The sequence below is a fragment of the Mesocricetus auratus genome, unplaced genomic scaffold (genome assembly GCF_017639785.1).
Source record: "Mesocricetus auratus isolate SY011 unplaced genomic scaffold, BCM_Maur_2.0 Super-Scaffold_100014, whole genome shotgun sequence".
Lineage (NCBI taxonomy): Eukaryota > Metazoa > Chordata > Mammalia > Rodentia > Cricetidae > Mesocricetus > Mesocricetus auratus.
Genome location: NW_024429197.1, coordinates 5,061,575 through 5,087,636, shown reverse-complemented (window position 1 = coordinate 5,087,636; position 26,062 = coordinate 5,061,575). Strand labels below are relative to the sequence as shown.

The 26,062-nt window shown below is 52.0% G+C and overlaps 1 protein-coding gene across 1 annotated transcript; it reads left to right on the top strand.

Moving 5' to 3' along the window:
* The first annotated feature begins 12,966 nt into the window (after positions 1–12,966).
* Positions 12,967–16,060, top strand: Camk2n1 (calcium/calmodulin dependent protein kinase II inhibitor 1). The gene is made up of 2 exons (XM_005081039.4): positions 12,967–13,370; positions 14,740–16,060. Exons 1-2 carry the CDS (start codon positions 13,205–13,207, stop codon positions 14,808–14,810), a joined length of 237 nt encoding a protein of 78 aa, XP_005081096.1. The 5' UTR covers positions 12,967–13,204; the 3' UTR covers positions 14,811–16,060.
* The last annotated feature ends 10,002 nt before the right edge of the window (positions 16,061–26,062 follow it).

The following is a 26,062-nucleotide window of genomic DNA, read 5'->3' as shown; positions in this document are numbered from 1 at the left end:
AGAGGTGAAGTCCTGAGGGCTGGAAGCTCGTTAGCAAGTTGTGACCTCCGCCCAAACGCCAAGCAAACAAAAACCTAAAGGAACAAAACACTGTCTTGCCTAGGAAACTCCAAGTGGTTCCTGTGGAGCCCACAGATTGCCTGTGTCAGTAAGAACACCATCAGTAAAAGGCTTGACCATGCTGGAGGGACAGACAGACAGTCTGCTGGTCAGTAGGGTCCTGCCCAGTGAGCTGTAAAGACCATTGACAGGACAGGGGAGGGGACCTTTGGGAAAGCCCTTCCTCCTTCCCTCGCTTGTATGGCAGCTATATGGGCCCAGTGGGGCTTAGAGCCCCGCCCTTGCCACAGTCAAGAATAAATCTGATCAAACGGATTAGGAGGCAGGGGAGGTGGCTTGTCTGTTCCCCAGAGGACTCCTGCAGGTGACTCCTTTATGGGAGCAGAAGTCTCCTAGCTGTAGGAAGCGGTGTGTCCCCTGGTGCTAGGTTCTGGGTCTCAGGTCCCTGCTTAACCCTGGCATATCTGACCCCGCAGCTGGCTTTGCTGTTACGCCTGTCATCTGTAGAAGCGCCTTCCTTCCACGTTATAAGCCTCTCCGGGAGATAGTGGTACCAAGGTTGGGTTGAGGGAGATCCAGCTAGGAAAGGAAGCTGTCAGCGGGACTTGAGTGGAGTCTGCCTGTCATTCCTCTCATGGCCCCTTTAATCCCTGGCAGACAGGGTTAGGTGGGAGTCATCGTGGCTAACTGCCGCCGGCTTGGAATACCCATGTTAATGTAATGCCCATCTATTACATGCTAATACTTTCACCCCCACAGTTGGCATTGGTACCCCTAGTTCATTCCCAGTACTCGAACCAGTTTGGTGGTTCAGGCTACCTCAGCCTAACTAGAAAGACTGCAACTTTTGCTGGGAGCCTTTGCGGCCTGGGAACCCACAAGACGATCCTGTCCTGCTGTGTCCATGGTCCTGGGTTCCAGTTCCCTCCCAGTTATCCATAGATGCTTCATCCCCTGTGTAAAATGGCCTAGAGTACCATTTCACACATACACCCCCCCCCCCAGCACATGGAGTCTAGATTACCCTAATACAAGGAAGTTCCAGGTGTCTGGGTGAAGCTAGGCTGTGCTGTCTGGGGAATAAGAAAACAAATGCGTACGTGTTCAGCTCAGTTTCTTTCATAAACACTTTTGATTGTGGTTGGTTAAATCTACAGGTGCAGAGCCCACAGCACCAAGAGAGTCCGCTCTGTTACCATAAACAGCATTTACACTAACCAATCAGCACATCCATCTACCAGTCAGGCCCTTCCCCTGCAGCCCCGGTGGAGGATGGGCTGGGAGGCGTTCTTCAGAATCCCAATTCATTCAAAATTCTAGTGGAACATTCAAAAAGCAAACAAAAACTCAAAAAAGTAGGCAAATATCATACTCTCTTCAAAAGCCTGATCCCAAGTCATAGGAAGGCCAGCTGGCTTGGCAGACAGAGGCAGGCGAACACTGTGAGTTCAAGTCCAGCCTGGTCTACAGTGCTAGATCCAAGACAGCTAGGGCTACACAGAAACCCTGTCTCTGGTGCTGGGGAGTCCTGCAGGGCAGAGGGCATGTTGAATTGGATGCCACTGAAGGACATTTGTTCATCCATTGAACACTGTATATTTTGTGCTACAAAAGTAAATGAGTGACACCCAGTTCTGTCCTAAAAGGACCTGGAACATGTTTCAGTGCACCCTATTGTTTGTCAAAGAGGTGAATTTCTAGCGATTCTGGATCTGGGGCTGGGGAAGCCAGGAGCAGAGCACTCACGATTGCTGAAGATCTTCGTCCTGTGTCCTAACAGCAGAGGGCAGCACGTGGTGAGGGAGGGAGGGAAAAGAGGGAGAAAGCAAATCACTATCTAATTCCCCTCACACACAATGGCCTTGTTAAGTTTATGGTCCTCTCACTTTTTGATGGTCCCGCCTCTTCATCCTGTGACAGTGGCACTACAATGGCAATGTGGGTTTGGGAGAGGACATTTAAACTATAGTGGGGGGCTGGAGAGGTGGCTCAGAGGTTAAGGACACTGACTGTTCTTCCAGAGGACCCAGGTTCAATTTCTAGCACCCATGTGATGGCCCCCAGCCATCTCTAACTCGAGTTCCAAGGGAGCAGATGTCCTCTTCTGGCCCTTGAGGGCATCAGGCATGCAGGTAGTACATATAAAAAACATCCCCACACATGAAAACAGTCATAACCTGCCCCCACACTATGGTAGTCTGAGGTTTGCACACACACACACACACACACACACACACACACACACACACACACACACACACTACTGTACTCTGAGGTTTACACTCCCCTTGCCCGCAGTCTGAGGGTTCCCCCCCCACACACTATGGTAGTCTGAGGTTTTTCTGATTGGAGCAGATTAGAGGATCATTAGAAGCAAACTATACAAGGCAGCATGTCATTGTGGAAAGGTGAGCCTAGAATGATCCATTAAGTCACGTTCCTCCTCTGTTTAAGCCCCTTTCAAGTTCTCTACCATCTACAGGTTCAAGACCCACCTCTTCCAAGGCATGTGAAGCCACATCTCCAAGTTCATCTCACATATCTGCGCCAGTTTCCCAACACAGCATGGTGTCCTCTGCCCTGGCTCATACGGGCTCAGCCCCTGGAGTCCTTGTCCTTCCTTCCACTCACTAGTGTCTGTTTACCCTGGAGACTGCTTTGGAGTGTCTCCTGTCACTCCTGTCACCTCCTCCTGTCTCCTGCTCTGGGCCGGGTTGTGCGTCCCCCCTCTAAGATCCCAAGATACTCTCATCTATTACTGCTCCTGGTCTTATGGCCCAGGCCCAGGGTAGGAACTGCACTGTTGCGTTCCCTTCAGCAGTGCGGTTTCAGGTTGTCAGGATGAGGTACCCTTACACAGAATGTGATGTTCTCCCTCACCTGAAGGTAAGTTGTGCTATCCCTTTCGTGTTCTGACACAGGGTTAGGGAGCACAGGTGTGTCTTGAACTCTTGGTCTTCTTACCTGTGCCAAGTTACAGAAATACAGCATGTATGCCTGCCGGATATGATCTTACTTTAGATAAAAGGGAGCCAAGACCCATGGGGCGGCACGTCTCACCACATACACAGGAGGAATAGGATTGAACGAGCCCTGCTCTCCAGTGCCTAAGCGCTTAGCTGTGGACGCTGTTCCCAGTTTATGGGGAAAGTCAACGCTGGTGCTTAGCTTCCTTCTTCATGGCATGGTGCCTCCCAGTCCAGGGTGGGTCTTCCCTCCTTAGTTAGAACTCCCCAGAAATATTCTCGCAGATACACTCGGGATGTGTTTCCTGATTCTGTATCCAGAGCAACTGACAATGACCATTAATTACCACAAGTCTACACCTTGTCAACTTGACACTGAACATATCACTTTATATGAACATCCTACCCCTCATGGCCGTATCAGTACAAAACATGTTGAGCTAATCTTAAAGTCCAAAGTCGTAACAGAAACAACATTGTTCAAAAGTCCAAGCTGAATGTCTCTTGTAAGACTCATGACAAACTCTCCCACTGTGGGTCCCTATAGAATAATGGATGTCCAGCTTCTGACATGCAACAGCAGAGAATAAACGTGGGAAATAATAAGAGGCACAACAAGGAAGGATTTTGTCAAAGCAAGACCAAAGCCCTGCAGGGCACACACCATGTCCAATGTCTGGGACTTAGGGTATCATCCACGCTCCAAAAGGCTTGCATGGCCGTGTCTCTCCAGTTCTGCCTCTGTCCCGTGATCCTGGTGTTTCTAACATCTGGGGGTCCCACTGCCTCTTAGGCTTTACCTTGATGGTTTCGCACAATGACTTCTCAGGGCTCACAGAGGACCTGAACCTGCCACACACACTGGCTGAATTAACTCGCTTTCTGGAACTCTGCTGCAAGCCACTATGGCCCTGTAACCGTTATTTTTGCATGTCTACACAGCATCACATTGGCAACGCTGATAAGTTTTGCTGCCTGCTGGAGATACACTTTGACTCTCTTATACCCCAGCTGCAGTGGCCTCTGTGTGCTCTGCAGCCGGCCCAGGGAAAACACTTCCAAAGGCAGTTGTTTGGACAAGAAATCCCTTCAGGTGTTCCTGTTCAGTCTGTCTTCAAGTGCATTCACAATTCCCCCGCTTGGAGCCTTTACTGTGCGGGGCCTTACTCCCAAAGCACTTTCCCCACAGTCCCAGGGTTGAGTGTGAGGATTCTCTACCGTACTGCTAGTCTCCTTAATGATTATATCTGCCTCTGTCTGCAAACTCACCCATGTCTTGTTCCCACTATGGATCTGATGGACAGCAGTGAGCAGTAACCATGGTACAGACCAAAAGCAGTTGTCTTGAACCTTCCTCCACAAAACAAATTAGCCCACTGCCTTTCACTTTATCTTCACTGGGGTTCTCAGAACATGGTCAGAATGAACCAGAATTGAACACGATGGCTTCTGTCTCAGTTCCCAATAAAGTTGTTGTTCACCTCTGAAACTTCATGAGCTGAATTTTTGCTGTGTTTTTTTTCCTCTCCTCATTCTGGTGGTTCAGGTTTCCACCACCAGGGCCCCCTAAGTTCTTTTCATAGTATTCTAGGGCATTTCTAGTCCTAGATCCAGACTCTTCCACAGTCCTTCTGCAAACCAGTTCAGTGGCCCATGGACCACATGGTCAGGCTCATCACAGCCAGGACCCCACTCCTGGCACTGATTTCTTGTGTCAGTTACTTTTCTCATTGCTGTAACCAAACACCCTACAAAACAACTTAGGGAGAAAGGATTTATTTTGGCTCACAGTTTAAGGGGAAACAGTCCGTCAGTGCAGGGCAGGCATGATGGCGAGCATCTTGTCCACATCTGGGCAGATTTCAAAGCAGAGAACTGTAATAGCTCAGCTTGCTTTCTCCTCCCCTTTTTATTCAGTCCAAGAGCCAGTCCACCCGAGAGCTCAGATCATGGGACAGTGATGACAACACGTGAGTGGGTCACAGACACACCCAGGGGGTAGATCACCTAAGCCAGTGGTTCTCAACCTGGTGATCATGACCCTTTTGGAGTTGAACAACCATTTCACAGGGGTGGCCTGAGACCACCGGAAAACACAGATCTTTACATTGCAATTTGTAACAGTAGCACGATCACAGTTATGAAGTATCAACGAAATAATTTTAGGGTGGGGGTCACCACAGCATAAGGAACTGTACTAAAGGGTCGCAGCATTGGGAAGGTTGGGAACGGCTGGCCTAGGTGATTCTCCATCCAGTTGACAATGAAGATTAACCTCACCCAGGCCCATGGACTGAGTGAGAACAGAGTGAAGGCTGCTGGAGGAGCTGTCCCTGGGTGGTGAGTGGAGGGGGGGCTCTTTTAGGGCCTGCACAACAAGAGGGTGAATTGTACAGGAGGGACATGATGTGCAGCAATTTGCCCAGGTAGTTAAGGATCCACACAACAAAATCAGGGTGCTATGGTAAATGGCCCAAACAGAGAGCATAAAGATTGGTTTTCTCTGGCCCTTGCTCCATCGCTAGTGATTTTTCTTCCTCTTTGAGACAGGGTCTTACTATACAGCCCAGAATGGCCTTGAACTCGGGTCCTTCCTGTCTCAGCATCCAGAATGGTGCTTATAACCATGCCTGGATGCTGTGTGATCTTGATCCAGTGACAGAACCTCTCTGGACCCTAGTTCTAAATATACAAGGAGTCATTTTAGATTAGAATTCTCCAAAGCTCTCCAGCTCAGACATTTTGCGTGTCCACAAGGTGGAGAATGGGAAGAGGTGTTTGGGGACTCTCCTGTGAGCTGGGCATCTGGGAGCTGAGTGGCTTCTTTTTGACCTAGCTGTGCCACAGCCGCAGGACGGCGTTTGTGGAAAGCCGGGTTGCTCAGCACATTTCCTCTCTAATTAGATAGCGTTAACTCACAATTTTGAATGAGATAAGTTTCCATGCGTGATGTCCCGAATTGCTCCCTGAAGCGCTCATTAGTCACTTCCCTGCAGCTGCCTTACTGTTTTCCAGATGCCAGCCGAGGGACTTGGCATTTCCCTTCCCTGCCTGGGGTGGGCAAGGCTGAGCTGGTAACACGGGCGGGCATTGTAGGAAGGGTCTTCTCGGTTTTGACCCTTCCTTCTCAGAGCTGTCCGGGGTCATCACTTCACACCAGGGACCTCAAGGCAGATGCCTATACGGCTGGTTTGAGAGTGTCTCATGGAGCCCACAGAGGAGGTTCTTAGTGTACCCAGTGTCTGAGTGCCTGCGGGTACAAATGGCAGCGTCCTCCTGCGCCTCGCAGCCTTCCCTCCTTAGCCAGGTGCCCCTTAGGAGGGCGCTTCAAGGAAACCTGCAGCTTGCAATGGTTTATTCATCTTCCTCTATGCCACCCTTCCCCAGGACTCAAGTGAATCCTCCCATGGTGCAGCATCTGATATGACCACCAGGTGGTGCTGTGCCCCCATAGTTGAGGACTTCCGGGGACCATGGAAGAGGAACAGGTTGTGACCAGAGGCCTGTGCAATTTTCTCAACCCTGAGGCCTGGGGAAAGGCCTCGGAAGTCTGAGAGAAAAATCTCGGGAGGATCCAGGGCTGTCGATCCCAGGACCGCCTTGGCCCAGCCAACTAAGGATGGAACAGAAATTCCCTATTTTCCACCTTGTTTTCCTAGGACACTGGCTGCAAATGCGAGCGTTTGTAGACACTCAGAAAAGTCCTGGGGGGAAGAGGGCCTTGCATTTCTCCCTCTATAGCTTCCCAGGCACTCCAGTCTTTAAATACACTAGCCGTCATTCCCTTACTCAACAACTAGATATGCATAATGCATCAAACGCTCTTAAAATATGCGCATGACTTCACGCTGGAGAAGGATGCTTGGAAAAAAAAACCCTTATGACACAGATTTCATCTTTTGATTTTTCTCTGGGAGAAATTCTCCTTCTCCCTATCCTGGCGCTTTGCCAGCTCTCATTCCCTCTGTCCTTTTATTTTTATTTATTTGTTTGTTTGCTTTGGTGCTTCTTGCCTCTTTTGTCACTAGCTGCCCTTTGTCCCCTTCCTCCATGTTCTGGCCCTCGTCACCAAGACACTCCTCATCTGAACTGTCTGCCTTCCTCCTTGGTGCTTGGATCCGTCTTCCCTGAGGCATTTAGCCTCTAGGATCCTGCTCCTCTTGGTTTCTGTAAGTCTTCCTCACCTGGGCAGATCTGCTCCCACCCCCTGGATCGAGAAGATCCCTGCACCACCACACCCGCCCAGGGGCTGCCAGGCAGGACCTTCCTAATGGCACACGGGCCTCCCTTCAGCTACCAGCTCTTCCTGTACACAGGAATTCCTACCCATCTCTGCAGACCCCAAGGGCCATGGGCATAGGAGCTGCTCGGGGCTGTTCCCTGCCCCTGCTTTAAGGTATAGATGAAGCCTGTACCCTGCCTGAGCCGCAGTCTCATTTCCTGACTGAGAGGAATTCTGGCAGTCTCCAGGTTACACGGGAAGGAGGAAGGGGCTGGTTCGGGTTGGACGCTGCTCTCCTGCCTTGCCCCCACTAACTCCAGCTTCATTGTCTTCCTAAATAGGGCTTCTGAGATGGGAGCCTGGTCTTGGTGCCTCTGAGTGATGAAAAGGACTCCCATGGGCACATCTCTGTCGTTACAATTTAAGCTCTCTTGGGTCTGACCCCCATCCAGAGACCTTCGTTAGCTGGCCCTGCCTCTTCTGGGCTGGAGGTGCAAAGCTATGCTACATTGCCCTGAAGACACACCACGGGAGATGCTACAGTGCTGCTTCTGGGCTGACCCCGCCTCCTCCTCATCATCATAAGGACCTCCAGGTTCCTAGAAAGTTTGCACTCAAGATTTTGCATCTGGGGGAGAGAGTTATCTCTTTCATTGATTCCTGGCATCCTCAAGGAGGCAGTGCCACCCAGCAATAGGAGAGGCTGGTCCCCAGCCTGGAACCCGCTGCCTTTCATTGTCCAGGTGGCTTCGGACTGTCACTTAACTTTTTCTGGTCTGGATGCCCTCGCCTGTAAGATTGAGGTGACAATCCCAGCCATTTTCCAAGGTCCTGGAGATGGAGATATGTGTAGAGTGGTCATCAGGACTTGGGAATAGCAGATAGCAGTTGCTGGATGGGGAGGAGCTTGGGGTCAGAGCCCTGTGGTCTCTCTGTCCCTTTTGTCGCTCCTTTAACAACCGTGATTTGACTCCATTCCTGTTGAAATCAAGGCTTTAAAAATATGTGTACGGATTTTTTTTGTGAACCCAGTGTGTCCCTGGTGACTGACGAGGGCACTGAATTTCCTGGAACTGGAATTGCAGAGGGTTGTGAGCTGCAGGTGTTGGCAACCTAACCACCAGAGGATGTGCAACAGCTGCATTCTTCCCTACTCTTTCATTGCCTTCTGACACTGCCGTCTGTGCCTCAGTTTCCCCATCTGAAGAGGTGGGAGGGGGTGGGGACACAGGGAGTCTCTATAGTGACCCTACCTTGTTTCACCAGTTCTGGGTGTTCAGGGCACAGCAGGAGCTTGAGATACAAACTTGTAATGGTAGAACATGCTGGAAAGACCCAGGAAATGTCTAGACCTAGTAAGGAAATTCTAGGTGAGGCCTAAGAGGAAGCTGAGATGAGGTTCTGAGGCCCCTGCATTTTCTTCAAGCAGTTTTTGTCTACTTGGGATTTGGATTCCGCCATACCCTCTTAGGACTGGGGATGGAATCGGGGACCTCACAGAGTCCCAGTCCATCAGGGAGGAAGGAAGGGAAGATGGGCTACTCTTATCCCCAAGTTTCCTAGTTTAGAGGACTAGAGTGAGAAGCACTTTATTAAAAGGCACAAAGACCTGGGAATGCTCACCTACAACCCCAGCACTCAGGAAGTTGAGGCAGGAGGACCATGAGCTTCAGTCAGCCTGAAAAATGAAAGTAGCACATCCTTTTAATCCCAGAACTCCGGGGGCAGATCTCTGAGTTCCAGGACAGCCAGGGCTACACAGTGAGACCCTGTCTCAAAACAAAACAATAAAAAACACCCCCCAAGGAAAACAGACAAACCAAAAACAAAACGACAAAGCTGCAAAGAAAGTCATTTGCTTTCAACCACATTTACTGAGGGCATACTCCGTGCCAGGCACTGTGTGGCTGGTCTCCTTTCACAGAAGAGACTGCTGAGTTTAACTGGATTTTACCCCAGCTGGCAGGGCAGCGGCACACTATGCATTACAGAATGCTGGACAGAAACAACCCGTGGAGACGAATTATTTCCGCTCACAGCTCCAGAGCACAGAGCCAGTTGGCTCTCTGCTCCTAGAGTGACAGGAGGTATGTCGTAGAGGATGTTCACATCCTGGGAGCCAGAATCAGTGGGAGAGGCAACTGGGGACCAGGGAGCACCTTCCAAAGCCTGTCCCCAACAATCCACTTCCTCCGACTACACTTGACCTCCTAAAGCTTCCAGAGTCTTCTGAAATAGTGTTACCAAATGGGGATCAAAGCACTCAGGAGGCAGAGGCAGGTGGATCTCTGTGAGTTCAAGGCCAGCCTGGCCTACAAAGAGGGTTCCAGGACAGTAAAGCAATACAGAGAAAACCTATCTCTAAAAACCAAAAAAAATTTTTTACAGTAACAGTAAGAGAGGTGAATAGATTGCAGTGTTAGGAAGTGACAGAGCAGGCATTTGAACTTGATGTCTCCAGACCATGTAATGGCATCTTCCTTTTGGGAATGAATGTGGTCTTTATCTCTACCTCTGGGTGGGGGAGGGGGTCTGGTATCTCTGGCACAACTGCTGGCCTCCGGAGTGAAAACAGGAAGAAATGGAGTCCCCAAGACAAATGTTGACTCAGGCTAGAGGGAAGCCCAACCAAAGACTGGATGAAGGAGAAGGTCAAAGGTCGAGTGATGCAGCGAGTTGGGAGGGGTAGAGGCAGGCGATGGACCCACTGACTCCCAATTTCCCTTGCAGAACTTCATGAGACCTTGGGCCAGACCATCCTCCCAGCCCTGCCCTCCTCTGGAGGCTGAGTTTCAAAGACAACAACCTAATAACCTCGAGATGTTTTTCAGGAGGACTGGAGCTAGCACCAGGGCACCGTGAACAGAAAGGCAAGTGTCCTAGCGCCGAGCCTTGGAGATGCTTCACAAATTGTCAGTGTCCATGTGCTGAGAAGCCACGCGCGTTTCACGAAAGGGGTGGAACCGAGTTGGGAATGTGGGTGCTGCCACCTTCAACCTTATTTGCCCAAGGCAAGGTAAACAGAACTGCTCCAGTTTAGAACTGCTGCCTCCTCTCCCTTCCCTCACCTTCTGTGAGGAGATTCCTGGCCTCAGTGTGGTGAGCTTTTATCTTCTACACAGTGGTTTGGTGTTGGTCTGCAGTGAGGAAGGAGGCCCTTTTCCATCACTAGACAGTGACCTTGGCCAAGTCACTCACCCCTTTCCTGCTCGGTCAGTTGAACAGAGCCTCTCTCCTCTTTCTACTCGGGAGGTGCTGGTTTTGAGACAAGAGGTCAAATAACATATGAAAGACGCTTTGGTCAAAAGCAGAAGCTAGCACACATCTAAGAGCTGCTTGTAAATTTCTATCACCCTGCACTCTAGGCCTTTGCCATCTCTCTCAGCCTTGGCTTCGTCTAACCTCAGAAGAGCTTTAATGAAAGGAGCCTGGAGGATTGTGGAGGGGGAACACCCATTGTCTGGGGACCTGCTGCTCCTGCCATTGACAAGTCAGGGATCAGGCCTAGTCCAGGCCCTCTTGGCTTTGGGTTTCTATGTGTGGATTACAGGCTTGGGCTGGTGATCTCTAGCGAGGCTTTCCAGCCCAGGTGGCTCTGAAGCTGGAATGGTTAAAGAGCCACTGTGACTCACAAAAGGGCCGTTTCTTATTCCCCTATTCTGCACCCACAACAGCTCTGCCTCGGAAGCCTGTCTTCGCTTCCCCCTCTTTAACTGTCTTGAGGGACACACTGGCAGCTGGGCAGCCACACTTTCCTAGATACAAGGGAGGCTAGATCCCTTGCCCCAAGTCCCACTGCCAGGGAACGGAAGGGTTGGAACCCAGAGGTCAGTGGGTCCCAACTGGCACAGTCCTTTCCTATTCCCCCCTCCTCCCCTTCTCCTCCCTGGGTGGGGGTCTGGCCTCTGGAAACCAGTCAGTCCTTTAAGAGGTTGGGGGGGGGGAGGGAGGTATTAGATTGAATTTTCTCAGCCCCTCTTCCAAACCTAAGAGCATCAAACGGTCGCCCTTTTCCTTCAGCCCCACTCACTGGAGTTCTAGACGTTAAGAGTGAACCTGAAGGAGTTCGTTTGATACTAATGGGAACTTCCCCCTCGGCTGCTCGGAAAGGGGACAGGGGTGGGGACGGGGGGGGGGGAGGTGGTGGTGGTGGTGCGGAGGGTCCTAGGTGAGCTAGGAGCGGTGACAAGGATTAGTTTCCTAGCCTTGCCTCCTCCAGCAGGCTGCCGACCTTGGACTGGTTATCTCTACCTGGGGTTAGGCCGGCTCTGCTGAGCAGGTCTGGTCTCCAGGGGGAGAGCAGGTGTTCCGGGCTCAGGCGAGGTTAATGAGCGCTCCTCACGCACCTTGCCCCCTCGGAGTTACCATCTGGCTGGCAGATGCGCCTCCCAGGCCTCTCGGGCTGCCCGGGTCTCCCTTCAGGGTGCAGGAACAGGCTTCTGGTTTTGAGGCCACAGCTTCTCCCCCAGGGCTTTATTAAAATTGTTGCTGTAAGGGAGGTCCCGGAGGGCAGAGGGTCGCAGGCCTGGGACGTCCCCAATGGAGTCAGAGGGCGCTAGGAGCCGGGCATCCCGGGCAAGCCCGGCGTAATGAGGTTCTCCCCTATCCTGCGGGAGGCGGGGCTGCCCCTCTCCACCCCTCCCGCTTGTCCCGGGGGAGCCAGGGCCCAGCACAGAGGGGCAAGAAGTGAAGAAAAGGCCTTCCTGGCAGATCGGTGGGCACGGGGGCAGAGGGCGAGCTATTAGGGATGTCTGGCAGGGTCTAAGTGGGAGGCAAGTGTGATGGGGGAAGGGAGAGGCGTACCCGCGGGTCGCCTCGGTGCGATCGGATCTTTGGTCTCCGTAACTGGCCTCCAGGGAGGTCGGCATCCGCGTCCTTCCCCGGCCTGTGAGTCCTCGGTCCCCTCCCTCCCTCTGCCTCGGGTTCCCCTCGGGAGTCACAGCCCGCCGAGTCGGCGCGCACAGGCTCCGGGTCGGGTAAACACCGCGCGGGAGGGGCGCGGGCCGGGAGGGGCGGGGCGCACCGGGGCCCCTCGGCGCGGGCGGGACGGAGGGCACAGGGGGCGGGGGCAGGAAGCCAGCCGCGGTCCGGCGCGGCCCCGTGACGTCGCTTGGCTTCCAGGGATCTCTCCCCGAGGCCCACGGGTCCCCTCCTCCCGCCCTCCTCCGGCGCCTCGCTTCCAGCTTGGGCCGGCATTCTCGCTCGCAGCTCGCAGGCTGCTCCTCTGTCCCTGCCTCCCATTCCCGTCCCCCTCCTCCTTCCCTCTCCGACCCTGTTTCTCTCTCCTGACGCTTCTCTGCTCTGCCTCTCTGATCCAGATCTAGTCTCCCCCATTTTCTTTTCGCTCTCCTTCCTCACCCCCTCCCGCCGCTCCCCCTGCCTCCCTCTGTCTTTCTGTTTTTCTCCCTGTCGCCCTCTCGGTTTCTTCCTTCCCTCCCTCCCTCCGGGTTTCCTCCCCCTGCCCTCCCTCCTCGCTCCCCTCCCCCTCGGCCGCTTGTAGCTCCCCAGTTCCCGAGTCGCCGCCGCCGCCGCCCGCACCCGCGGCAGGACCGGCCCGCGCGCTCCCCGGGGTGCGCCCCCCTCGGTCCCGCGCCCTCCGGGCTCGCAGGGACACCCTCCTCCCCGCGCGTCGAGGCCCCGCCCGGCTCGGCCCCCGCCCCGCGCCCCAGCGCGCCGAGGATGTGAGTCCTGCCCGCCGCCGCCGGAGCAGCAGCCACTCGCGCGCGGAGCCCGAGCGCAGCGCAGCTCAGCTGCGGGCGCTCGCTGGGTCGCTCGCGCGGGCTGCGCGCTCCTGCCCCAAGCGGTGTCCCCCGGCCTCTCGCCGGTCCCAGCGCCGCGGCAGCCCCGAGGGCCGTCCCCCGGCCGGCCATCCCCGGCCCCAGCGCCGCTGACCCTGTCCTCCGCGGGCGGGGACGCGGGCGGAGGAGGTGCCGCCTCGGAGCCCCCGGACGCGACCATGTCGGAGGTGCTGCCCTACGGTGACGAGAAGCTGAGCCCCTACGGCGACGGCGGCGACGTGGGCCAGATCTTCTCGTGCCGCCTGCAGGACACCAATAACTTCTTCGGCGCCGGGCAGAACAAGCGGCCGCCCAAGCTGGGCCAGATCGGCCGGAGCAAGCGCGGTGAGTTCTCCGCCCCTTACCCCCCTGCGGTGCTGGTGTGGCAGCCTGGCGGGGACGCAGGGGTCCCCCGACCGCGGGAGACCTCTTGTAGGATCTAGGGAAACCTCCTGCGGCGGAAGCCGGATCGGGCCTCGGGCGCGCGTCCCCTTCTGTCCCGAGCAGTCGCGGGGTCACCCGGGGGCGTGGTGGCCTCTAGTAGCCCAGGCCCAAGGGTTATACCCGCGTCCTCAGCCGCATCAAAGTTTGCTTTTAGATTTCACACCCCCTCCCCCTTTTTGCGCAGTGGAGTCGCAGCTGCACTCGCTCGGCTCGGCCACCTTGGGGGAGGGGGTCCTGGGGATCCTTAGGGGTCTGCGGAGGGGGAGCCTGGGGGGGGGGGGGAAGACGAGGGGGCGTTCAGGTTGCACGAGCTTTTCACAATTACCTGTCAGAGGGGAGAGGGAAGGTTGGTCTAGCTTGGGCTATTGGAGCTGGAGAAGCCCCCAGAAAAACCCAGACGCAGGGTGCTGCCGGAAGAGACTGGGGCGCCGAGGTGAAGGGAGGGGATAACTGGGGTACCGAGGTGGTCTGAGAGCCGGAGACAAAGCTCCAGCTAGGGAGCTGTAGCGGGAGCGAGCGACAGCGAGCCGGGGACTCAAGTCTAGGGAGGACGCTGAGGTGGCTGGAACAATGAGGGCGACCTACCGAGAGACCCAGAGTCCTGGACAGGATCATCCGGAGGACTTAGAGGGACTGAAGAAGGCTAAGTGGAGACGGTGAGACAGGCGGAAGAGACGGCCAGAGGCAGAGCCCCAGGCCGCAGCGAAGGGAGGTTCTGCCCTCTGCGGTGGCACAGAGAGCGAAGGGGCGGAGGCCACCGGCCCTGGGCGCAGAGAAGGTGAGCGGGAGGGAGACACCCGCACAGGCCAGGCCTGAACTCTCCAGCAGTGGGTCAGCGTGGGAACCGATCCCAGCCTTCCTTCCTGGCTCGCTCCCTACTTCTCTGAACCCGGCCTGCACCATCGGCAGCAGTGACCTGCAGAGCTAGTTTCCCTTCCTCTCATTTCTCGGCCTCGGATACTTCGCAAATGGATGCACCGGCCTGGGAAAGCATAGGACCAGAGCGCAGCCTGGCTGCTGGGATGGCGCTCTCTCTTGTTCGCTTTTTCTTAGAATCCAGCTAGAACGTGGCTTAGGCGTTGGGGCAGTTCAGAGCTAGGCAGGGAAGGAAGGAGCTGAGGACGATGGAGTTGAGCGGTTCACCCTGCAAGGAGCAGTCAGCCTTCCTTTCTCGCCCTCCCCCGCACCCCCCTAGTGGGCATAGACCAAATATCTGAGACCCCTCGATAGGCCCGAGCTCTCTCATTCCCCCTTTTTTTTCTTTTTGCAGTTGTTATTGAAGATGATAGGATTGATGACGTGCTGAAAAATATGACCGACAAGGCACCTCCTGGTGTCTAACTGCCCCAAAGACAATGAGTTGAGGGAAAGGAAAAGAAGAGTGGCGGGCCATAACAGTTTTTGAGAAACCGCGTGAGGAGAAGAAAGCACTTTGAAATTTATTATTAGCTTGCTGCCTACGATGAAATCAACAACTTGTGTCTCATGTCAGGCCGGGAGACAGGTGAGGCAGGAGGAGGAGGAGAAGGCGCTGGGCTCCTCTACAAAAATAAAAATAAAAAAAAACCACATAAAATCACTATATACACACATATAAAGAAAAAGTCTCAGTTGCAGCTGTTTGTCAAAATTAATACCTGTTTCTCTTTATATATGGTAAATATTGTGCAATTCTAGATCTGGAGTCTGAACCACTTCCTGAAGCAGCACCGACTATTTGGAGGTGTTTGCAGTCTCTGCTGATTTGGCTGTTCCCAATGTTTACATTATTTAATCTTGCAAAAATGAACCTGTGCACTTGGATGTGACATGCTGTCCAGTTTTATTTTTTTAATGTTTATTCTTGGATGTACAAAAGTAAATCGCAGAAAATGATCTCTGTAGATACTGTTTTACTTCGGTCATCTTTTGAAGTTATCAGAAATGAGTTTAAGAGCAGAAGGTAACTTTTCTAAGGGATGGCGCTTAGGGAGAGTCCTTGTCTTATTTTAAAGAGATGAACCGCACAGCTTGTGTTTCGTTGTTGCTGTAAAGCTTTTTGCCCAGGTTAACTCCAACAACATGTTTTTTTATGTCAGAGAGGAAAAAAAACAACAAAAAAGAAGAAAAACAAAAACTGCTTGAGCTTTTTCTACCCCCCCTGGAGTCTGTTGTGGTGTGCACCCCACTCTCCCCTTCCCTAGTAGCGTGCCACTTTATTCTCTTTAATGAACTGTAAAAAAACAAAAACAAATGTAATCACAAGAGTGCCAAATATCTTGAAACGCCAAAAGGCATTTTGGTTTCTTTTTTTCCCTGTGCTCTGAGTCCTTGTACAGGAATGCTCGGAGTGTCTTTCCTGTTATTTATAGGGGTTCTCTTAAGGCTCGCCAGCTGCCTGTTTTGCATGGTATTTGCAAAAAATGCCTCGTGCGTGAGGAATCTTTTACCATTTTATTTTTTATTTTTTGGTTTGTTTGCAACTTCGGACCTGGAGAGGTCCCACCCCCCGGTTCCTTCTTCCTTAGTTCCAGGTTGTGTATGTTGCACCTTGAACCAGCACACAGGGCTATTTCTCCAGTGTACAATAAAGAACTCCTGTGTCTCCTCTGGTTCCTTGGCCTTGTTTCTTGGGTACTTGCTGTCCTAACTGGAATGAAGAGATGGTTTGGTCTGGGGTGGGGGTGGGAGTATCTGCCAGTGGGCTGGATGGGCCAAGCCATTTCTGGAGAGTGAGTTCAGTGGGCTTTGAATTTTGCAAATTGGGCTCCTCCTGGCTTCCCTGAGGTCCCGACCATCCTGGTGGGGCGGGGTGGGGTGGGGTGGGGCTGTCAGTCCTGTTAAGAGTGGTACTAGGAGACTGGACTATTCCCAGCTTTAATTTCCTTGCTCACTGGACCTGAACTTCTGTAAGCCCCAGTTTCCTACTCTGCAAAGAGCAGGCAACCCAGCTTCTGCCTCATGGGGTCAAGTAGGGGATTAGCACACTCTGTACGCTAAAACCTTCCATGTGGGGCCACTGGGAACACCCACTGAACATCATTAGGGGCTGGGCTGGAGGCATACTTTAACTTCTAGAGCCCACTGGTACTTGCCTGAGGATGAGTCTATTCTCTGGGGAAGCAGAGCCAGGAGGTCAGAGGCACCTGCTACTCCTGCCTCCAGTCACCCATTGGAAAAGCTTGTGCAAGGGGGGGAGGTAGCTCTGTCTCTTGTTAAGCTGGAGGCAGTGATGGGTCAGGGTTCTGGGGGTGTGGGGGAGCTCCCCCACCCCCAGGCTGTTTTGCATGTAGAAGCTCCAGTGCCTGAAGCTTTTTAATATGTTTGTTGTAAAGCTGTCAGCCAAGGAGTCACAACACAGCTCACAGTGACAGGAGCTTGTTTGTGACTCAGACATCAGGTAAGAGTCCCCACAGGAGGGGGGTTACACAAGAGGGACTCGGGGCCTGGGAGGGGAGGGCGATTGCCTCAGCAGGTCCCAGCCCAGGGTTCTTCATCCTGTGGTCATTACTGGGGCTGATGGGGGAGCTGGAACTGGCAGTGCCCAGCCTGCGGATGCTCGCAGATGCCAACTTCATTTTCCCAGGCACATGGTCCTCTTCTTGAGTCTGGCTGCCTTCCCTCTTGACCCCAGGTACTCCCTTTTGGAATTGAAGATCTGTGGGCTCCATAGAGCAAAACAATGCTGCATATTCTCCCCGCCCCCACAGGAGGTCAAGGGGTGCTGGGGGGGAATTAGGGGCAGGGCCCACTTTTCATTTAAACAGTAATCTGCTAAGAGGGACAGAGGTCAGGTTAAAAGATTGTTTTGGGAGGGAGGCGTGGTTTCTGTCAGTACCCCATCACAGTGCTTGTGTCATTGAATACTTTCTCATCCTTTACCTCATGAGATGTCTCAGCAGTCCTAGAAATCTAGAGACATTCACTTCCCAGCCACCAAAGAAGCTGAGGCCCCCGGGGAAGCAACAACTAAAAAAATAAAAATAAAAAAAGGCCACCTGTATCACGTGGGCTTTTTCCTGAATGCCAGACTCACAACAGCCCTACAGAATGGGCAATGGGTGCTGATGTTTGGCTGCACAGTAGAAAACAGGTCTCAGAAAGGACACCTGCCAAGTGCCTTGGTTTGTTAGCTGCAGAGGCAGGATTGGAACACAGCGCCCATCAACCAGGACAAGGATGCAGACAGACTTTGGCTGTGTTCCCTGCTTCAGCTATTGTCCTTCAGCCTTTAAAGGTCCTTGTGTTGGTGTGTTGTTCTGAAGCCCTGCCTGTCTCCACCATCCTGCACAACAGACTGCATCAGGGGTCAGAGGGGAGCAGCATGTGGATGTGGTCAGCTTGCGCCTGGAGCTTCCGGGTGCTCTGGGCCAAGGCTGAAGGTCCATTTTAATAAGTGATGTATTAAAACGTTCCTGCCGGAGGCTCTGGGCAGTGAAGGAAGGTCCTCGGGCTGGAATGAATCTGCCTTTCCTGAGGCCTCCATTCAGTAACGAGGAAAATAAATCTGTTAAATATACTATGGCATCGAGTGAGCATTTGTTGAGAAGGCACTTTGGGGACTGGGCAGATATCAAATTATACCAAGTGCTGGATATGTCTCAAGTATCTGGAGAGGGCAGCAATAAATATGGAAAAAGGCTATTAAAAGATGGAGGTGGGGGAGGGTGACTCTAAACCTCCGAGCATCGACCTGGAGCCTCCAGGCCTCATCCTTTAAACTTGGCTAATTGAGTGTTTTCAATAAGCATTCATCTCCCTGGCTTCTGCTCCTGTGGCCTGTCCAGGCTGATGGGCTGCAGGAGAATCAGAGGTGCCTTTAGAGGAAGAACTGGCAAATTACGTTTTAAAACAGAGAAGGCTGAAGATTCCTGATGTCTGCCGCAGATGAAGGAATGAGCCCAGGGCATGGCTGCAAAGCAGGCAGCCATTTCTAGATGCTTAAGGCCTACCTGGAAGAAGGCTCTGGCATGGAGGGAGGGGCACAGGCTTTATGTGACAAGTAGATTCAAGATCAGATGACTTGAAATTACAACCTTTATCCTGGCTGTAACCTGGACATTTCTCAAGGTCTTTGGCTTTCTGGTTCTTCTATAAAATCAGGATGGTAAGAAGTATCAGGGAAGCTTAGATGGGAACACCTATCTCCCCAGAACATGGCCTGGTGTTCAGAAAGTGACAGCCCTTGATACGAGCATCCGGAAGTGTTTGCTATGTGTCGGGCAGAGGGTGACCAAAATCACTGGAAAATTTCTTACCTTGTGACATGTTTTTGCATACAGTTTTTGGCGACTGTACTCAGAAACAGAGGTAGTCTCTTTGGGGTGCAAAGGGCAGTAGTTTGCTTGAGGAGATGGGAATGGTTTCAGGGAGTCAGTCTGCCTGACTTTCATGACCTCCAAGTTTTCCAAGGTTCCTGCATAAGTGTGCGTGCTTGCTCCCCAAAGGCAGTATCTCCAGAAGCTATGTACCGCCCCCCCCAAGTCCTCCAGAAACCTTCCTTCTCTGGATGGGAGCCACAGTGCTGACTCACCCTCAAAAGGGATGACCTTAGCTCTCTGCTTGGGTCACTTCCTTAAACAAGCCTTTGGGCTTCATTGAGTAAGTATTGACTTAGTGCCTGCCATGTGTACCTGGCTGGCATAATAGTGATAATGAGGAACAAACTAGGGACTTTTCCTGGGTTTAAAAATGATCCCCCCCCCCCGGAAGTGAGATTGGGATAGAGGAGCAGTGCTGACTAGTTTTATGTCAACTTGACCCAAACTAGAGTCATCTGAGAGGAGGGAACCTCGATTGAGAAGATACCTTCGTAAGCTCCAGTTGTAGGCAAGCCTGTAGGACATTTTCTTAATTAGTGATTGATGGGGGAGGGCCCGGGCTATTGTGGGTGGTGCCACCCTTGGGCTGGTGGTCCTGGGTTCCAAAAAAAAAAGCAGGCTGAGCAAGCCAACCAATAAGCAGCACTCCCTTCATGGCTTTGTATCAATTCCTATCTCCAGGTCCCTGCCCTGTTGAATTCCCTCCTCAGCTTCCCTCAGTGGACGGTGACTCAGGGTATGTAAGCCAAAAAGCCCTTCTTGCCTTCCCAGGTTGTCTTGGTCATGGCATTTCATCGCAGCAATTGTAACCATAAGACAGGAGCATCAGCAATCTGCTTCCTTAGTGTTGGCAACAATGGGAACCAAAGGCAGCTGGGTGTGACCCACTTTAACATAAAATATCCTTGGAATTCTAGACCAGTTCAAGATGATCTGCAGGTGGTGGGCAAGGTGGCTCATCAAGGTAAAGGCACTTGCCCAGAGCCTGACAGCTTGAGTTCGATCCCCAAGACCTACCTGGTAGAAGGAAGGAACCAGTTCTTAAAAGGTGTCTCCTGACCTTCATATGTATGCTGTGACATGCATGTACTCCTAGCCTCCAATAGAGAAATATAATAATGATGATGATGATGGCGATTCAGATGACACTTTGGGAGGATGATGCTGAGTTGACATATATAACCCTGATTCAGTTTCTTCTATCCCTACCATCTGGTGCCATTCTAGCAAATTTTGCCCGACTAAGGAGCCTACATGGGGCCATGGTTACTAACTAAACCCCACAGCTTATTCCGATTTTATTATTTTTATGTAATGCCCTTTGTCTTCCAGCATTCCACACTGGAGGACACATTACAGTTAGTCATCATGCCTCCTTGGGCGACTCTTGATCGTGTTAGTTTCTTAGACTTGACTGCTGATGGAGCACTGGAGACCCATTCTGTAGGCCGGCCTCCAAGTAAAGTACCTTCTTCCAGTGTTTTTGTTTTCAGACATGCTCTCTTGTAGCACAAGGCTGGCCTTGGACATAGTATGTGGTAGATGATGGCCTTGAATTTCTAATCCTCCTGTCTCTGACTCCTAAGGGCTAGGATTACAGGCACACACCACAATTTCCAGCTTTTGAGGTCTGGGGATGGAATCTAGGGCTTCGGCATGCTAGACAGGCATTCTTCCAACCGAACTACCTCCTCAACCCCTTCAGGCAGGGTTTATCTGACATTTTTTCCAGTGGTTTGAGTGATGGGTTTTAGGAGGGCATAACCAATCCTGTTCTCCATATCAGAGCCCCAGGCAACAGATGACACTGTTGTTTTGTCCTGGGTCATGGGCCATCTGGGTTGAGAAAGTGGGATCATTCAGAATTCCTGGTTACAGGATTCCCCTTTATTCTTTTTTGCACACTGCATCTTTTGGAGGGTAATCACCCTGCAAAGTCCATGCTTTAGGGATAGAAGTGCCTCTACATCTAGAAATCTTCTGCACAGGCCATCGAGTGAGCTGTTGTCCCGTTGTTCCACGTCCCACCGAGGCAAAGGTTCAGAGAAATCCTAAGTTCTAGGCACACCGTGGGATGGAAGACCCAGGATTTGCAAAACCCCACAGTGCAGCCAGATGACCGATAGATGGAGCCGTGCAAAAAAAGAGAAATTTTAAACAAATTAATAGAAGCGACTTCCTGTGGAGAAACTGTCATCCTGGTTAGAAACTGCGGCATCGAGTCTTTTTCTTGGAAACTCAGGCAGCTGCTCTGGTTCACACAATCTGCCTATTGGAGGGAAGGGGAAGGGGGAAGAAACCATGTGGTCCTTATTCAGTAGCAGAGATTCTCCCAAACCATATGCAAAAATAAATCCCAGGCGATGCTGGTAACCCAGGAAGCCTGGCAGCTGAACTAAAGCCCGCTGGGTGACCTGGGGACAAAGATCTTATGTCCAAAGACCCAGGCCCCACCCCAAAGGGACCAAGAGTCACAGACAGAAGTGGGGACTTTCCTGCCTTTCCCCTAAACTGCTACCTGATGCACAGGTTTGGCTCACAAGGTGACACCATTAACACTGGAGAGTTTGTCGCTGTGTAGGGGGAAAAGCACACCCTCAGAGCCTGGAACACTGGCCTTGACCTAGAGGCAGCTGCTTTGAGGACAAAGGGTCATCAAGAGGGGGAGGAAGTCACTGGGAGGACGGGCTGTATTGGGGAGGACCCGGAAGTATACCCTGGGAAATCCTAAGAGAATGGTTGATGGGAGGGGTGCGGTGAGGGAGGGCAGACAGCGAGGGTAAGAATCAGCCAGGGAAAGAGATGCCCGTCGGGAGGAAGCTGGGCTGCCAAGGTTTTCGGGAGTTTACCCTGGGAGGGCGTTTTATGGAGGAGATGAATTTAGTGAATTCATTAATTAAGTCCATATTCATTCAACAATTTTTCTGGCAGGCAGAGAGGGGGTGGGGCTTGTGCTTGGCACTGGGGAGACACGGCATTCTAGATGCAGGCCTTTTCCGGTTCAGAAACCACAATGTCTGGTCTGTGACCTTTCAGTGGCTGAATTTCAAGAGGATGGGAGTGGGGGTGGGCCCAGGGGAAGTGTAGGTCACCGCTAGGGGTGTCCCTACAACAGCTCATAAACACCCATCCCTGTTGGGTTCGCGATTCCCTTCCTTTCGGCCAGTAGCCCAGGCTGGCTGAGTGACCATCATCCCTGGCAAGTGTATTTTGTCTCCCTGGGACTCCGTTTCTCAATGTCAAAAAAATATTTTTCCCCTCATCTCTGGCTGCAAACCAATGGTTGCTCTGCTCTCTCACCATTTAATTATTTGAATCTTTACAAATCTCCTAGGTAATTACTGTTCTCACCCCCATTCTACGGATAAGGGACAGCGAGGCACAGAGCAGCAACCCCACCTGCCTACTTTCCCACGGTTGCATTGTGGTCTAGCTGGGACTGAAATCCAGCTAGACTTGGTCCCTGATGCTCACGGTCTGGTCAGCCCCCGGTGCACGGAGGGGTTTTCACAGCTTTTTTTTTTTTTTTTTTTTTTTTTTTGCAACTGGAGGCTCCAGCTCCTGGAGCTCAGGGACAGACTGTAAGATGCCCATCCTGTGCGGGGTAGGGAGTTGGGGGATGGGGAGGCCAAGGATCTACTTGGCGGTGAACCCTGGACCAGGCCAGCCAGTTGCCATGGAGACAGCTGGGCGGAGATGCCGGCCAGGCATGCCGGTTGCCCAGCAAGGGCAGTTCCGGGGAGCTCCCTCCCTCAGTGCAGGGAGTGGCACCTGGGACAGTGCTTTCCTGGCAGCCTAGGCCACAAGAATTCTTGGCTCGCAGACAGGAGAGACCACAAGTCCCCTCCAGACGTCTGAGCCTTTGCGACCTGGCCCAATCCCCCATGCACTAAGGCTGTCTTCAGTTCTTTAGTGTGAATTATTTACCAAGTCTGGCAGCCTCCCCAGAGGCCTCCCTGCTGGCCCTCCTCCCTCCCTGCCCTCCCTGCCCCCGCGGTGTCTCCACTTTCTGGTTCTAGCAGCCTTCTTTCTCACTGTCCAAGAAGTCGCCCAGGCTAGGCCCCAAGGGGAGCCAGGAGAAGTAGCTTTCCTTCTCTCAGTCACTTGGTGGCTGTTGAGAGCCAGGGGCACTGAATATACCACTTGGCTCCCAAAGAACATTAGCATCTTCTGCATTGGGATGGTAATTCCTGCTCTGGATGCTTCCAGGACTGCTCATCAGATCCCACACGGTAATGCGGAGGTGTGGCCCTTGCATTGTATCTCAGCACACTGTCACCATTATGTGCCTTTTCATTTCTGAGCACTCTGCATGTGCTTTATTCAATTCTCCTAGCAATCCTACCCCGTGGAGATGCTATAGATTATCTCCATTTCACAGACTGAGACACTGAGGGGTTGAGGAAATGTCCTCTGGAAGGAGCCAAAAGTGGAAACAGCTGGAGTTGGCTCATGCTTCTCACCTCTATCCACTATGGGGATGGCAAGGCACCTCTGGCTTCCATATCTGTGTGAGCATCTGAGTTACATTTGTATGTCACAATGTAATACATGTCACTGTGAGTAAGTTACATTTGTTACAGCTGTCCTCTACAAGAATACACCATTGACACCAGGGATTCAGGATCACCTCCTGTCCTCAAATTCCTATTGGTATCAGAGTGGGGCTTTGGGGGACTGTTTGAGACAGGAAGCAAAGCAGGACAGACACTTGCTACAGTTATATTTTAGATGGAGTGAGGGCCTTCTACGATGAGGACTGTGCTCTAGGGTGGCAGAAGGGCACAGGTAAGGTTTGGGGCTCGGTGGGTAAAAGTACTTGCTGCGCAAGCCAGATGAGAAGGTGGGAAGGCAGAACCAAAGCTGTCCTCTAGCCTCCCCATGTGTGCGAATCTCTCCGTCTCATATAATACAAAATAAAAACATTTAAAGGGGGCAGAGGTGGGACAAGAGTTCTTGGTAAGAGTGTCCAGGAGCAGAGGACAGAGGTTAGCAAGTTTGGGGCTTCCCTGAGTCAGGGAAGGTCCTTTGGGAAGTGGTTTGGAGGAAAGAGGATGAGGGTGGATCACAGGCATCCTGGAGGGGATGACGGTGGATCATAGTGATGGGGGATGTCCTTCTGTGTATATGTTTCTCTTATTGATTGATGAATAAAACTCGTTTGACTTATAGCCAATGGAGGCAGTAAGATAGGCGGGACTAGGAGACGAGAATTCTGGGAAAAGTAGGCAGAGAGAACCTGCCAAAAAAGTCGCCATGTAGACCACAAAGAAGTAACAGGTCTGGGCATTCTCTGGTAAGCCAAGACCATGTATAAATACATAGATTAGTAGTTACAGGTTAAAAATTAAGAGACAGAGCTAGCCAATAAGAAGCCCTAATTGTCGGCCAACAGTTTAATAATTAATATAGAGTCTCTGTGTGTTTATTTGGGGCTGAAGTGGCAGCGGGACCTGGCGGGACAAGAAAATGTGCAACATCATAGAGACTCTGGAATACGAGCTCAAGGGTCAGTCTATTATCTGTTGGTTGTTTTCTACAGGGTCTCCTGTATCCCAGCATGACTTTGTCCTCACAGAGTAACCAGGGTGACCTTGAGCTCCCACTTCTCCTGCCCTTACTTCCAAAGTGCTAACATTACAGGCATGCACTCCCACATCTATTTTACACATGTTGGGGGTCGAACCCAGGGTTTTATGTATGTTAGGTACATACTCTACCACAGCCACACCCTGCAGATCCTCAAGAGTAGTAGAGCAGCGGCTCTCAGTGGGGGGCTAACCCTAACCCTCCAGGGTACTTGGCAATTTTTGGAGACACTTCTGATGGTCACCGTGGGCAGAAAGAGAGAGTGTTATTGCTACCTAGAAGGTAGAAGCCAGGGATACTGGGAGACATCTCAATACAGGGACAGTGCCCAGAAGCAAGGGACTGGTCCCCCTCATGTGCTGAGCAAGAAATGCCATCTAGGAGACTTTACCCTGGGACTGGGGTAAGGCACTTAACTTTTTGTGCCTTGGTCACTTCTGCTCAGACACAGGCTGCTATCGTAAGCCATCTTTCTATGTATAGTCACAACCTCAATACCCAAATGCTTTCCCTCTGTTTCCTTATCCAATTCTTATTCCAAGGGAAGAACACCTTTAAAGGTGGGTGTGTAGGGAGTGCTAGCCCCAGAGCTGAGCTTATGCTCACTTATGGAACCTCAAAGAGAGTCAGTGATGTAAACCCCATGTGATACACAGGGACCTAGGCACTGCAGGAAGGAAGGTTCTTGAAGGTGTGTGCATTGTACTGCTGCTGTCTATAGAACAGTGTCTAAGTCAGTATTTGTGGAGGAGGAAATGAGCATAAAGTCATGGATTTTAGAGCCTGCAGATCTCCTGTCACTGGAAAGAAATGGAAACAGAGAGGTGGAGAGTCTTGTGTGGAATAACACAGCAGAACCTTCCCCCTTGCTTACCCTTTCTTTTGTATTTATTATTATTTTTTAAAGTTAATTTCTTTCTTTATTTTGTGTGCATTGATGTTTTGTCTGCATGTATGGCTATGTGAGGATGACAGATCCTTTGCAACTTGAATTACAGTCATTTGCCATGTGGGTGCTGGGAATTGAACCTGGGTCCTCTGGAAGAAAAGCCAGTGCTCTTAACCTCTGAGCCATCTCTCCCTGGTTACCCTTTCTTACTGAAAACCTTGGAGCGCCCTGGGCAGTTTCCTTGGGCCACTACAACCTGGCTGTGCTTCTACCCATGACAGAGCAGGACTGACAGCCAGAGGGACATTTCTGAGATGTTCAGAGGGTGACAGGGTAGCTTTCCCTGGGATCCCACAGCTTCTTGTAGCCTAAGCAGGGAGTTCAGTCAATGCAGGGTGGCTGGTGCCTACAATGGGCTCCATCCTCTTCCATGGTGTATTTGGGGAGATTCCAGATTTACCCTAGATGCCAAGTAGTCTGCATGCTATGTTCTTTGACTGGTTATTTCAGCAAGTCCCAAAACCCAAGCAGCAGGAAAAGATGGCAGTCCCAGTGTCACTTGTCATAACTGAGAGAAATACTTTATCTAAGGAGGCTGAGTACCATCTAGTTATTCATCTTGATGCCTCCATTAACCTGAACTCAACGTGCGCATGGCTGGGCCTTACTCTTTTAGGTCTCTGTTCCTCATTTGGGAAGTAGGGCCATGGACCCCAGCCTCAGAGGTCTGTTGGATGTCCTGCACCATGAACAAACTCAGTAAGTGACAAGCTCTGCTCCTGAACTTCCTGGGAACCCACCCTCAGGTCTGGGCT